This window comes from Columba livia, chromosome 20, assembly GCF_036013475.1.
Source record: "Columba livia isolate bColLiv1 breed racing homer chromosome 20, bColLiv1.pat.W.v2, whole genome shotgun sequence".
Taxonomy (NCBI): domain Eukaryota; kingdom Metazoa; phylum Chordata; class Aves; order Columbiformes; family Columbidae; genus Columba; species Columba livia.
In genome coordinates, this window is record NC_088621.1 from 1,099,947 (window position 1) to 1,112,684 (window position 12,738).

At 53.8% G+C, this 12,738-nt stretch overlaps 1 protein-coding gene across 29 annotated transcripts in view; it reads left to right on the top strand.

Moving 5' to 3' along the window:
* MSI2 (musashi RNA binding protein 2) overlaps positions 1-12,738 on the top strand; it is a 192,326-nt gene that overhangs the window by 132,619 nt on the left and 46,969 nt on the right. For all 29 annotated transcript variants that reach the window (XR_010467322.1, XR_010467316.1, XR_010467317.1 and 26 more), the window contains one exon: positions 11,876-11,958. Coding sequence is in view for 21 of the 29 variants with exons in the window: in XM_065036674.1 (XP_064892746.1) it covers positions 11,876-11,958 (83 nt within the window). In the remaining 8 variants the exon portion in view is untranslated. The remainder of the gene's footprint in view (positions 1-11,875; positions 11,959-12,738) is intronic.

The following is a 12,738-nucleotide window of genomic DNA, read 5'->3' on the forward strand; positions in this document are numbered from 1 at the left end:
TTGGGGCGTTTTCGGGATGCTCGGGGCTGCGTGCGCCCTCGGGCAGGCTCGGCGTGCTGACCGCACCGTGCCGACCGCGCCGTGCTGACCGCGCCGTGCTGACCGCGCCGTGCCGACCGCGCCGGGCTGGAGCTGGTTCCAGGAATAGCTCAGCAAATACTTTGCTCTTTACATGTGTATCCAGAGGAACAAATGGTGCGTGCATTCCGAGCATCTGTCATAGCCAGACACTTTCTCGCAGTGGTATACGTTGTTTGCTTAGGCAAATAGTGATACGGTGCATGAGCAGCAGGGATGGCGTCCTGGCCAAGGATATTAATAATGTCCAAGAATGTTGCGTGCTGCCTGGAGCTATAGCCTGGAGGGGTCACACTGCTCAGCTCAAAGGGATTATATTAACCTGAGGCTAAGCTGCTCATTTTTGCTGGTATTTCCCTTGACTCCAGTCAGTATTTATTTCAATTCCTTGAATGTTTTTTTGTTGTTTGGTGCCTGGTTCTTTATTCCTTTGCATTGCGATGCACAGAGGCAGCAGGGCTCACGGCGCCCTGGGACGCAGCCGGGGCGGGTGAACCCCTGCGCAGACCCGCAGGAACTCGCACGGCCCAGTGGGTCGTCGGGCTTTGCGTGCGGCAGCGCGTGACCCGGGGTGGTGACCAAGCACAGCTGTCAAGAACAGACCGATGGACATCGGGGACTCTTGCAGGGAGGTGCAGCCTGTGGAAACATGTCCCTGTGTCCCTGTTCATGGGAGCTCCGTGCTGGCCGTCGGGAGGAACCGGGGCTGGGACGGGCTGCAGTGGGGCTGGACTGTCCCTCCGGTGCGGGACTGGTGGGGATGGGGCCGGCTGTGCTGGTGCTCTGCCTGGGGACAGCAGTGGCAGCCGCCAGCAGCGTCACCACCTCTGTTCGGTGACCATGGTGAAGTATGGCCTTTTGCCTCCCCATTTATCTCGGCTGATGCGTGTGTGTTAATGAGAGGACAGACACCTGCGCTCAGCGCAGTGTCCTTGGCTTTGCGCTGCGTCCCCAGTGGTTTGGGAGGCGGGGACTTTGTCACCTCTGCTGGAAATGGGGACTCGGGGGCGGCACAGGAGGTGCCGGTGTTTTGGGGAGACCCTGCCTGGTTGGTGGGTCTGTCCCCTACCCCGGTGCTGCTGCGGGACCCGGGAAGCAGGAGTCACCTTGAGCACGGCCACCTGACAGATTTCCCTGCGAAGCCGATCCTGTGGACACGTCGTTTCCCTGGGGGCACCTGTGGCAGCCGCTGCTCCCCTGAGCTCTCCGGTGGTGATTGAATTCGGGGGCAGGACCAAGGAGCCGTGTCTGGGTGTGGGGGCAGCGGTGTCGGTGGCAGGGTTTGGCTTCGTTCCTTTGCCACCGAGCTGCCTTGTGCTTCCCTTCCGCTTGCTGGAATCAAGCAGAAATCCCTGTCTTCCCAAACCCCCCCAGCTCTGGGAAAGTGTGCTTCCATTTTTTAATAATCTTTTTCTGTAATTGAAGGATTCCAGATTCCTTTTGTAAGAGCAAGCGCCTGCTTAAACATGGAGACAAATACAACCAATAATATGTACTTGAGATTTAATGCAAGCTAATTCATTTTGGCACAGTCCCAGATATGCTGATTAAATGGCCTGTGAAGTGCTACAATATCTTGATAATGTACATTCTACATTTGATTATATAATCAATTACATTGCACCTAGTAATATTTAAAATAAGCGCAGAAGCTGTGAGCAGATCGTGTCGGGGGCAGCGTGGGCCTTGGGCAGCTTTAGGGGACTTCATCGAGGGTGCGCTGTCAAGGGGCCGCGTGTCTGCAGAACGCCGGCCTTTGGTAAACCGGAGGACCCCTAAAATGTTCCTGTTAATTAAGTGGCTTGATTTAAAATAGAATCAAGTGTGTACAGCTCCTGCTGCTCTTGCTGAAGCTCAGGGGGTGTGTGGCCGCCCTGAGAGGTGGTGATGGAGTCCTGCACCTGTCCCTGGGAGCAGAGCCACCCGTCCACCCGTCACCGCCCGTCCTGCTCCAGGACCCGAGTTCCCGTCCCTGGGAGCAGAGCCGCCCATCACTGCCCATCCTGCTCCGGGACCCGAGTTCCCATCCCTGGGAGCAGAGCCGCCCATCACTGCCCATCCTGCTCCGGGACCCGAGTTCCCGTCCCTGGGAGCAGAGCCGCCCATCACTGCCCATCCTGCTCCGGGACCCGAGTTCCCATCCCTGGGAGCAGAGCCGCCCGTCACTGCCCATCCTGCTCCGGGACCCGAGTTCCCGTCCCTGGAGGACCGGCTGTCCCGCCAGCTCCACCATCGGCTGCCGCATCGGCGGGAGCCCCGGGCTGTCCCCAGCACAGCCACCGCTCAGCAGACATTCCTCGTTCCTTTCCGGGAAGGTGAGCGATTTCTGGGTCCTGTGGGTTAGGGGAATTTGGCCTGGGTTTTATGGCCCTATCGTAAGAGGAGGCTTGATGGGAAACAAATGCGTTATGGCCCCAGACAAGCTGTTGCTACATTTTTTGTTTAATTTTAAAGCAACACTATCAACCAGTTGGAATATAGGCCTGGAGTATCGCGGGGAGTAATCTAATTAGTATGAAGTCAATTCACTAGTTCCTTTTGTATCTCGTGATTAAATAAGTGGGAAAATGGCTTGAAAATTAGGTGCTAGAACGACCCAATTACATTTCTGTAGCTTTTTGTATTCAATTTCATAAACAATTTTGCTCTTCGCTGGTTAATCAGTGAATGCCTTTTTCCAGTTTGAAAAGCACTTTTGAAATTATAATGCAATTAAATTGTGTGTGGATGCTCTGGCATAGCGAGTGTGAAAGCTGGGGCCTGGCAGCCAGCCACCTTGTACCTGACAGCAGTGAGCTCCGGAGCTGGCAGCGCGGGCCTCGTTCACAGCGTTGTCCACGCGGGCTGCTGTGAGACGCAGCCGGGTCCGGGTGCTGCGTCCCGTCCCTCGCAGGTCCAGCAGCTCTGCGGGAGCAGGACCAGCCCTGGGACCCCACTCGGTGTGCGACCGTGCGGTGAAGTTTTGCAACATCGCAGAGCAGCTCTGCGCTTACCTTGGGGTCTTCTTGTTTTTCTTCTTCTGTGAGCCTCTGTGGGGCTGGAGATGTGCAAGGGGAGGAAGGGGGTTCGGTCTGCTGGAGGACGTAACGGGAGGAAGCAAGAGAGCATCTCAATGTCTTGTTCTAGTCCACGTCAGCAGATCTGCCCCAGCACTGCCTGGCGGCTCCTGGCTGGTGACACGGGAGCTCTGTGCAGCGTCCCCTCACCGGGCGCTCGTCCCCTCACCGGGCGCTTGTCCCCGCACCTGGCGCTTGTCCCCTCACTGGGCGCTTGTCCCCAGGTCAGCCTGTCCCGGGCTCCCGCATGGGCTCGGAAGCTGCTGTTTTTCTCACCATCCCCAAAATCCGTGTGGTGTTTAAGCTTCTCTCTTCGTGGCCGAAGTGCCGGTGCTCCGTGCAGCGTGTGAATCGCATGCGGTGCCAAGTGGCATCTTGTTGATGCCAACTGCAAACGGCTTCCAAAGGCCACCAGGCCGGGAGGACCGTGACCTGCTGTGTGCTGCTGCTCTGCCGTGGCCTGTCTCCACGGGCCTTGTCTGGCCGGAGTCTTTCAAAGCATGCTTTTTGTTCCTGGGGCGTTTGCCTTGTATTCAGCCCACTCATGGTGAGCAGAAGCTAAATTCAGCCTCCTGGGGAAGGGCGACCGAGTCCACGTGATCGTCACCTCCCGTGATTTACGGCCGAGCACCACAAGGGGAAAGGTAGAAAGCTGTGTTAAGAGAAAAAGAAATAATGTTAGAAATAATGACTTGCTTGGCAGGTTTTAACAAGTTCAGTAATGGTGTTAGGTGCCCTTGGCTCAAGATAGTAACCTCCTCTTAAATGATCATTACCTGGCTAATAAAGACCTCAGAGCGGGTCATTACAGCTTAATTTAGACATAGCATCCTGTTTGGTTTGCGCAGCGTTGCCATCTTTCAAGTCGTGGAACCTCGTGCCTGAACCGCTGGTTGGGAGTTGGGGTTCGCTCGGGTTTCTCCTCTCCCGGAGGTTTGACCGGCGCTCGCTGGGTCCTGCTGGTCGAGCTCGGCTGCTCAGGGCGCTGGGGACGGGACCGGGACGTACCCAGCTCCTCCAGCTCCGCCGGGGTTTCCGTGAGCGTGGACTCCAGGAACGGCAGGAGGAAGTGATGGGAATGTAGGCGCCGTTTGGGAAAGCTCCTAAAGCATCAGTTTAATGTCTTACTCAAATCCGTGGGGCTGCCATGAAGGCAGTCGGGCTTTGCTCTGTCCTTGTGTCGTTTTGGAGAAGCTGTGGCTCTCAAAGCCTTTTAGGTAGCGCTCGCCCAGGTGTCCCCGTCGCGCGGGGACCCTCCCCGGCCAGCCCAGGTGTGAGCAGTGTCCCTTCCGCTGTCCCCTCGGCAAGAGGAGCTGCTTTTGGGGCTGAGCGGTCGCGCATGTGGTGACGGGTCCGGCCTCGCAACCCCTCATCGCGCTTCCCAAACCCCATCTGCAGCAAGTTGCAAACACAAGTATTAATAATTATAATAACCAACCTGTTATTAATATTTCGAAGCCATCTCTTTGATAAGCCCATCTTTTCAGCCCATTTCCTATTTCTACTGAAAGTAAAGCATCTTTCCTCTCGGTATTGTTAATCTGTTGTTAAAGTGAAGAAAAGGAAATGGAAAAAAGGTTCCCCCCCAACAACAAAACTAACACCAGGCTCGCCTGGATGGAATTATGCATCATGAATAAAAACTGCTGTCAACATGCATTGGTTTCAAAACATTAGAGCATATGGTATGTGATTATCTGTATTGTCAAATGCAATAAAGCGAATTTGGATATAATAAAAAATGTAATGTTTTAGAAATTTGGTAATAAACTGTGGAAGAATTGACAGGCAGAGAGTATTTGACGCCTGTGGGCAAACAGATCAAGATGGCAGGGCCGTGTGCTCGGCGGGCGCTGCGTGAGGAGCAGCTTCCGCTGCTGAGGGCACGGGGGCCTCTGTCCCTGCACCCGCACGGCCCCGCGCTGCTGCTCCCTTGTCCTCGTCCTCACAGCCCTGTGCTGCTGCTCCCTTGTCCTCGTCCTCACAGCCCCGCGCTGCTGCTCCCTTGTCCTCGTCCTCACAGCCCCGCGCTGCTGCTCCCTTGGCCTCGTCCTCACAGCCCTGTGCTGCTGCTCCCTTGTCCTCATCCTCACAGCCCTGTGCTGCTGCTCCCTTGTCCTCGTCCTCACAGCCCTGTGCTGGGGCTCCCTTGTCCTCACCCTCGCCCCACGGGGCTGGGTGCCCCCGCTTTGTGCTGCAGACGGTGGCGAGCAGTGCCAGGTGCTGGTGGCAGTTGTGGCTTGTCTTGTGGCACGTGAGGGGCCGCGGGACCCTGCTCTTGGTGGTGAAAAGCAGGTTTTGGGTTTGTCCCTGGCTCTGCGTGCTGCAGGTCTCTAACAAACAGACAGAACCGTTCGCCTGAAGCACAAGGTTTGCATTCGGGTTGTAGAGAGGTAATTGAGTTGTATAAGAATTCGGGGTTTCCTTCTTTGGCGGCAAAAAGAGCTGTGTTAGTTCACACGGCAGTTCCCCCGCCCAGCTGCGCTCCCATCGTTCTCGTACCAGCCACTCGTTAGAGAGCTGGGAAATGGGACCTGCTGGCAGGAGCGGTGCAGAGGTGGGTCTGCTCCCAAACGCTGCCCGGAGCTGCGGTCAAGTACTGACGGAAAAGCAAACACAAGAGAACTTTCTCCTTCAGCATCTCACATTTCAGCTCTGTGCATTAATTCTCGAGCTGCTGACAAAAATGTGCCCATTGAGACATGATGTCTCCAGCAGAGAGAAGCTGAGTCGGGAATAAACTTCGGGGCCTCCTGTGTAGAAAATTCAGATGCAAGAAGTGCAGACGTAAGTGTATCACACGTACACGCAATTTTTCTTAGGTCACCGCTAATGCTTCTAAATGATCTGTGAATGCATTAATGGTTTCTGTTAATTAACAATATGATAAAACTGGCATTTAGTAAGTTCCTGTGTAGTGTGCGTTTCAGTCATTATGTACTCAGTGCTTTGGTTTGATTTCAGAATGTTAATAGAATAAAATTTTAATGAAGATTTGTTGTTATGAAAAATGTATTAGGAAGAGTTCAGGTAGCACTTACAGTAGCTGGTCTGTGCCGTGGGGTTCCCTCCCGCACCCCGTGCCATAGGGTTCCCTCCTGCACCCCGTGCCATAGGGTTCCCTCCCGCACCCTGTGCTGCGGGGTTCCCTCCCGCACCCCGTGCCGTGGGGTTCCTTCCCGCACCCTGTGCTGCCGCCACAGCTTGGGCAGAACCAGTGTCTGGACCGTGTGCCCCCAGCGCGGGAACCTGCGCTTACCATGGCTCATTTGGGAGAGGGCCAAGTCCCTGTGCCCTCTATCCTTCATTTGGGGACAATGGTTCCCCAGAATCGGTTTGGGTGGGTTTTTGTGCATTTGGAGGGTCAGGCTGCTACGTGGTGCAGCAGCTGATCATTACATGGTGCTTTTTTCTTTCCCTGAGCCATTGTCCCGGTGCAAACGCCTCGTGGGGAGCCGGAGCCCCCGCTTCCCCGAGCAGCGCGCAGCCTCTCGCCGCTGCCCTTTCCCAGCTGCGCCGGGACGTTCCCATCCGAGCGGCTGTCTGCTGATGTAATTTTGAGGATTTGCTCTCATGTCATGGGGTATATATTGACACTTCAGCCAGCAGTAATACCTGCCTGTGTCTGCCGGGAGAACCCCACTGTTTTCCATACCCAGCCCAAGATGCCCATAAACACCACATGGGTGTGCAGGGTAATCATGTCTTGATGAGCATCAGTCACAGCAGCACTGCTGGAGAGCACGCTTTACAGTTAAACGAGGATGATATTTTCTAGCCTAAAGCACAGGTGTTAACCTTCCCTTTCCCCTCCTACCCCCAGCGTGTCCCCCTCCCCGCCTGGTTGTCACAAGGGTGGGCTGAGATCTCCAGGGAGCAGCTGGTACCTTGAGGTGGTACCTTGAGGTGGTGCCTTCAGGTCTGGCCATCGCACTTCCAGCAAACCCCAGCGCAGAGGTGAGGAGAGAAAATGTGAGCGAGCATGTGTCTCAGACTGCGCCGTGTTCTGTCAGCCTGGACGGAGTCACTTTGGACACCGAAACCTCTGCTTTCCTGCGTTGGCAGCAGAGATTGGAATAACAGGAAATAAGTCAGAATTGACAGGTGCTATCCCAGACAATTTTGAGCTTGAGCAGGCTGAGTTGCAGTACGTCAGATGAAGGTTCTGTGGAAGGGACTAGAAAGTGTGGGGGGGAAGAAACATGGGAGCTGGACCACAGGGGAGGTGTGAGTGGCTTGTCCACTGACACGAATGAGAAGGTGGCAGAGTCAGAGTTTTGGAGTCCTGGCTGTTGGGTCTGGCACTGACAAACGGCTTTTCCCAGGGGCAGGATTGAACCCACAGGTCCCCGCTTCCAGACTCGCGGGGTAATGACTTGAATTACCTTTGCAGACAGCCAGGACTTGGAAACATCCCTCGTTCGCTGTCTGAGCAATTAAAATGTCCCGGCCCCTCCGCTCGGGTCACTCTGTGTGTCTGTGAAGACGAGACTGGGTGACAGCAATTACAGGGCTTGGCTTCCCGTCTCCCTCTCCCCCTTTCTCCTGCAGGTCTGTTATTATTATTATTTCCATAGGGCGGCTTGGCAGGCTGGGATGCGGTCGCTTGCTAAGTAACTTTTCCCCTCTGATTACAAGGGATGTGTGAATAAACCGAGCGCTATTGATTCACACCAATCTATGCATCGACTGCGCGGGAGCCCCTCGCAATTCCCAGCCGCAGCAGCGAGCTTTGCAGCGGGAGAAATACGGCCAGGCAGCGCAGAAAATAAATTAAACCAGTGTCAACTTTTCTTGTTTCTTCCCTCATTATTAATGGATGGAATGGGGCTCGTTTATCAAGAAGAGGAAAAATTAATTGACACGGGCTTTAATGTTATTATGCCTGGCTTGTCTGGTCACATTTCTTCATTTTTAATTTTATTTTATTTTTTTTTATTTTTTGAAAGGCATTTTATTGCCGTTTACAGGACCAGCTGCCAAAACTATTGGTATAAACAAGAAAGCAGGTGCATAAATAATTCTATTTATGCTCCTTTTTGATGCGGGATGCGGTCACCCCGTCTGTTGGTTTGATACGTGCACGGGCTTGAAGAGCGAGAGCTTTGGCTGGGTAAAGTGCTTTTGGGTGGTTCTGCTCCGAGTGCCGTCCTGTGCGCCAGCAAACGGCCGCGGGACCTGTCGCTGGGCACAGGCTGTGCGGAACTTGTGCCAACGGGCAAGTACATGTGCATCGTAGCAATGGTGGCGTCATCCCAGCTGTGTTTTGCCGAGGTTGACCTCAAATCTCTCAAGTGACGACAGAGGTGTGAAATATAGTTGGTTTGAGTGTGGAAAAAAACAAAACGCAGAACACAGGAGCACTGACGTTCGTTGTCTTCAGCGCAGCTTCTTAATATTATTTGTGGCTTCTACCGAGCACCTTCCACCCGCTTTGCTCCATCTGAAGGCGGCTGTGTCCTCTGCCGATTGACCCCCAAGTGTTGTAGCTTCTAATAAGGAGGTGCAGAAAGCCCCGGCGAGTAGAACACCCAGCAGAGGGAGGGTGGGCAGGACGGGTGAGCAGAGCTGCTCGTCGCCATGGGCCGCTGGGCCGAGCCACCGTGTCCCCAGATCCTGCCCGTCCTGCCCAGCGCCGCCCCCGGCGCCCCGGCAGCGGCTCCGGGCGGTGCTCCGGCGCTTTCCCACCTGGAGGTGATGGATCCGCGTCTCGGCTTCCTCAGCGCGGCGCTTGGCTCGGAGCCTCGTTAGGGGCAGCTGTTTGCCTCTCGTATCATTTTTTTCCCCTCTTCTTTGTCTTTTCTTTCACAGAAAAGATTATTCAAATGAATATTCAGTTTTATTCATTTGAATTAAAAACCCAACCGTTTGACTCTGTTAAATGCTTATCTCTTAAATAGAGCTTGTTAGCTTCCAATAATAGCTTCATTCAGAAGGATGCGGTATAATTTCATTTTAAAATGTGTGCTCCTTGACAACTGGAATCCTATTTATGTCACCATTTTAAACAGCCTTCTTTGTTTTGTGTTAATCTTCTTCATACACTTTCCGAGAACCATTTTTTGTTGACTCTTCGTACCACTCAGAAGAAATAATTGTCTTTTTAGTCCAGGAAGGTTTCTAAGAGTTTTGGTAATTTAAAAATGAGCTTGTGTTCATTATGCTAACTAATAAGGCATGCATGCAATAATATTTGTCTGTGTGTGCAATTATTAAAAGTTAGAATCTGATATTCAGGAAGTGAAACCAAAAAAGGACCCATTACTGGTCACTTTTATGAAGATTTTAATTCTGGGGTGTATGATCTCTTGGGAGTTGTTCATTTGAGCAGCGATGGCATCTCTTGAATAGCATCCTATGGATTTTAAGCCCCCGGGGGTGCGCAGATTAAAATCCCCTGGTTGCTTCCCAGTCAGTTACAGACGTGGGTAATGGCAAGGGTAAAACACGGTGAGTGTTTCCAGTCATTTAAAGACGTGGGTAACGGCAAAGGTAGAATACGGTGAGTCTTCCCAGTCAGTTACAGACGTGGGTAATGGCAAAGGTAAAACACGGTGAGTGCGTGGCGGGGCTGAGCGCCCTGCGTGGCGGTGGATGGAGCCCCCTGCCCGGCCGCGCTCCGGGGGGCACGAATGGAACCTGCTGCTGGTTTTCCTTACGGACCCATCACCTCTGGTGGTTGTTGCTGGGCCAGCGAGACGGGCCTGTGCGCTTTTAAAAACCCCAGAGCTTTTAAAAACCTGCAGGCGAGCGTTGACACCTGTGGATTTGTTATTTTACTCTTGTTATAAAATCTGTAAACACAGAAGGCTGGGTGGCTAGCTGACTTAATCAGACAAAACATTTCTTGATAAAGCTGCGGTTAAGCAGGAGCGGGATGAGAATGGGAAACCTGTGTCCCGAGGTGCGAGGACTGCGGTGGCTTTCTCACGGTGTATTCGGCTGATCTGCACGGCCCTCCCTCCCCATCCGGGGGGGCTGGCAGAGCTGCAGAGACATCCGGAGAATCCTCCTCTGCAGCCCTCGCTAATGAGCTGCTGCTGATGAAGACGTGGCTGGTGCTCAAACAATTAATGACTTGTAGACCCGCGCTGGCCTGGCTGCGCCGGGCAGAGCTCCGGGATGCCGGGGATAGCGTGTTCAGCCAGTTAACCACAAAAATCCGAGTTTTAACTACAGGTCTGTTTAAGGTAGATTTAAATGGAGTAATTTAGAAGGCAAATGAAAGACTGGAGTTAAGTAAAATACTTCAAGCTGTTACATGCTTGAAGTGCAAAGTAAAATAGCGTGATGTGCTGTCGGATGGTGTGTTGTGCATTGGCAGAGATCTAGAAACCATTTCTGGTGGTTTTCACCGCAAGAAAACTACCTTTGTCATTAGCAAAGTGGGGATGAGCTGGGGCTTCGCTCCCGTGTTCCCCAACAGCCGGGATGGGACGGGCAGCGCGGGACAGACAGACATGAGATTGGGTTTTCGTTTGTTAGCTTGATGTATATATGTTTATGAGAAGGGAGCGGGGCTGTGGCCGTGTGGGGCTGTGGCTGTGCGGGGCCGGGGCTGGCAGGGCCATGGCTGCGGCCGTGCGGGGCCGGGGCTGGCGGGGCCATGCGGGGCCGGGGCTGGCAGGGCCATGGCTGTGGCCGTGCGGGGCTGTGGCCGTGCGGGGCCGGGGCTGGCGGTGCCATGGCTGTGGCCGTGCGGGGCCGGGGCTGGCGGGGCCACGCGGGGCCGGGGCTGGCGGGGTCATGGCTGCGGCCGTGCGGGGCCGGGGCTGGCGGTGCCATGGCTGTGGCCGTGCGGGGCCGGGGCTGGCGGGGCCATGGCTGCGGCCGTGCGGGGCCGAGGCTGGCGGGGCCACGCGGGGCCGGGGCTGGCGGGGTCATGGCTGCGGCCGTGCGGGGCCGGGGCTGCGGGGTCATCAGTGCGGCCCCGCAGAGCAAACCCACCATGTGGCTGCGGGTTCAGAACCCCGAAAGCAGCCCGGATCCAGCGCGGAGCAGAGCGGAGCCACCGGAGCAGAGGCCCGAAGCGTCCTGGCTTCTTGGGGCCTCAGGATGTCCTGATGAGGTGTTAGAGGAAGCAATTCAGGAAGAAAGGGACAAATAAAGCACCTCCGGAGCGCGGCCGTGTCCGCGGGACGGTCGGAGTTGCTGAAAGCGAGTGGAAGCGCCAAGTGCTGCTGCGGGTTTGGGGAAGCAATGGTGGCTTTTTGCATCATCTTCTGTCTTCTCGGATTTTTTGTTTTTCGGGGGGGTCGTTGTGTACTGAGTCAGCCCTAATGGAGAGGTCCTGTGGAATTATACAAGAGATAAAATCAATATGGTTCCATAGAAATATAATTGGGTTTTGTAGAAATTGCTCTTAAAAACCTATAAGGTGTAAAAGGAAATACAGCCTTATTGTGGCTTCTGAGCCATCGTGTAACTGAGCTGTAACTATCCATTAAATGCTGCGGGATGGATCAAAAAATCCATAAGGAGGTTTTAATTCTCCATTAAATCCTATGGAAGAGCTGGAACAGAACCATATTAATTTTCCCCAAGACAATGCTGCTTCCCTCCCTTAGTCTGTCCGAGGTTCAGCAGCAGCTCCATAGACAGCAGCTGTATTTACGTGTGCGTGTTTTTGTTAAAGTTTTCCAAAGTCCCAGTGGCCAAGTGATGCTTTACTAAAATGAGATCTTTTTAACTTAACTAACATTTTCCTTCCCCTCTCCCCTCTCTGTTTCTTTACTAAACAGGATTTGGCTTCGTAACTTTTGAAAATGAAGACGTGGTGGAAAAAGTCTGTGAAATTCATTTCCACGAAATCAATAATAAGATGGTAAGTGGGTTTGTGGTCGAACCGCGATGTGCCCGGCAGCCGGGTCGGCCCGCGCGCTCTGCCCGTGACGGCTCCCGGGCTGCCCTGTCAGTAAAGCCACCGAGCCAGATGAAAAAGGGCATTTGTATTTCAATTGATGCAGTAACTTTGATATATTCGGCTAAAATATTCTTTTTCCCTTTGTCAAAACATCCTTTGCTTCTCAAATGTGTATTCAGATATGCATTGTATATTGGTCTGATATGTGTTCACAGACTTTAAATTCAATAATAGAGCTTTTAGTGTGGATAAGATCAAAGCAATCTCCTTGGCATATGCTGGAGGCCTGATTCAATATTTGACTTGCTAATTTTTCCCAGGGCACTGAAATAATATTCTTCATATTGTTCCTCACTGCAATATGCAGCTGAAATAAAAGCGAGGGTCCCGCTGGCGAAGGGGGGTGGCCGGGGAGCCCTCGCCCCGTCTCCGTGGGGCTGTTCTCTGCCCTGGCCCCGTATCGCCCACCAGCGATGCCCCGGGAGACACGCGTGGGTGCTGGGGGAGGCTCCTTCCACTCGGTACAGTTGCTAAATGCTGATGAATCTGCCTTAAAACAAAAAGAACTCACCCCAACCGCCCCACCCCAGCATCCAGCCAACAGACCCAGTGACAGATCAGAAACGCTCGGAATGTAAATGTAGGTAAGATGTGTCAGTGGGAAGAGCTGCAGGATTTTCCTTCTGCTTCGTCGCGGGAGGGCGTGTGTCACGGGTGCTCCGGAGCTTTAGTTGTTTCCTG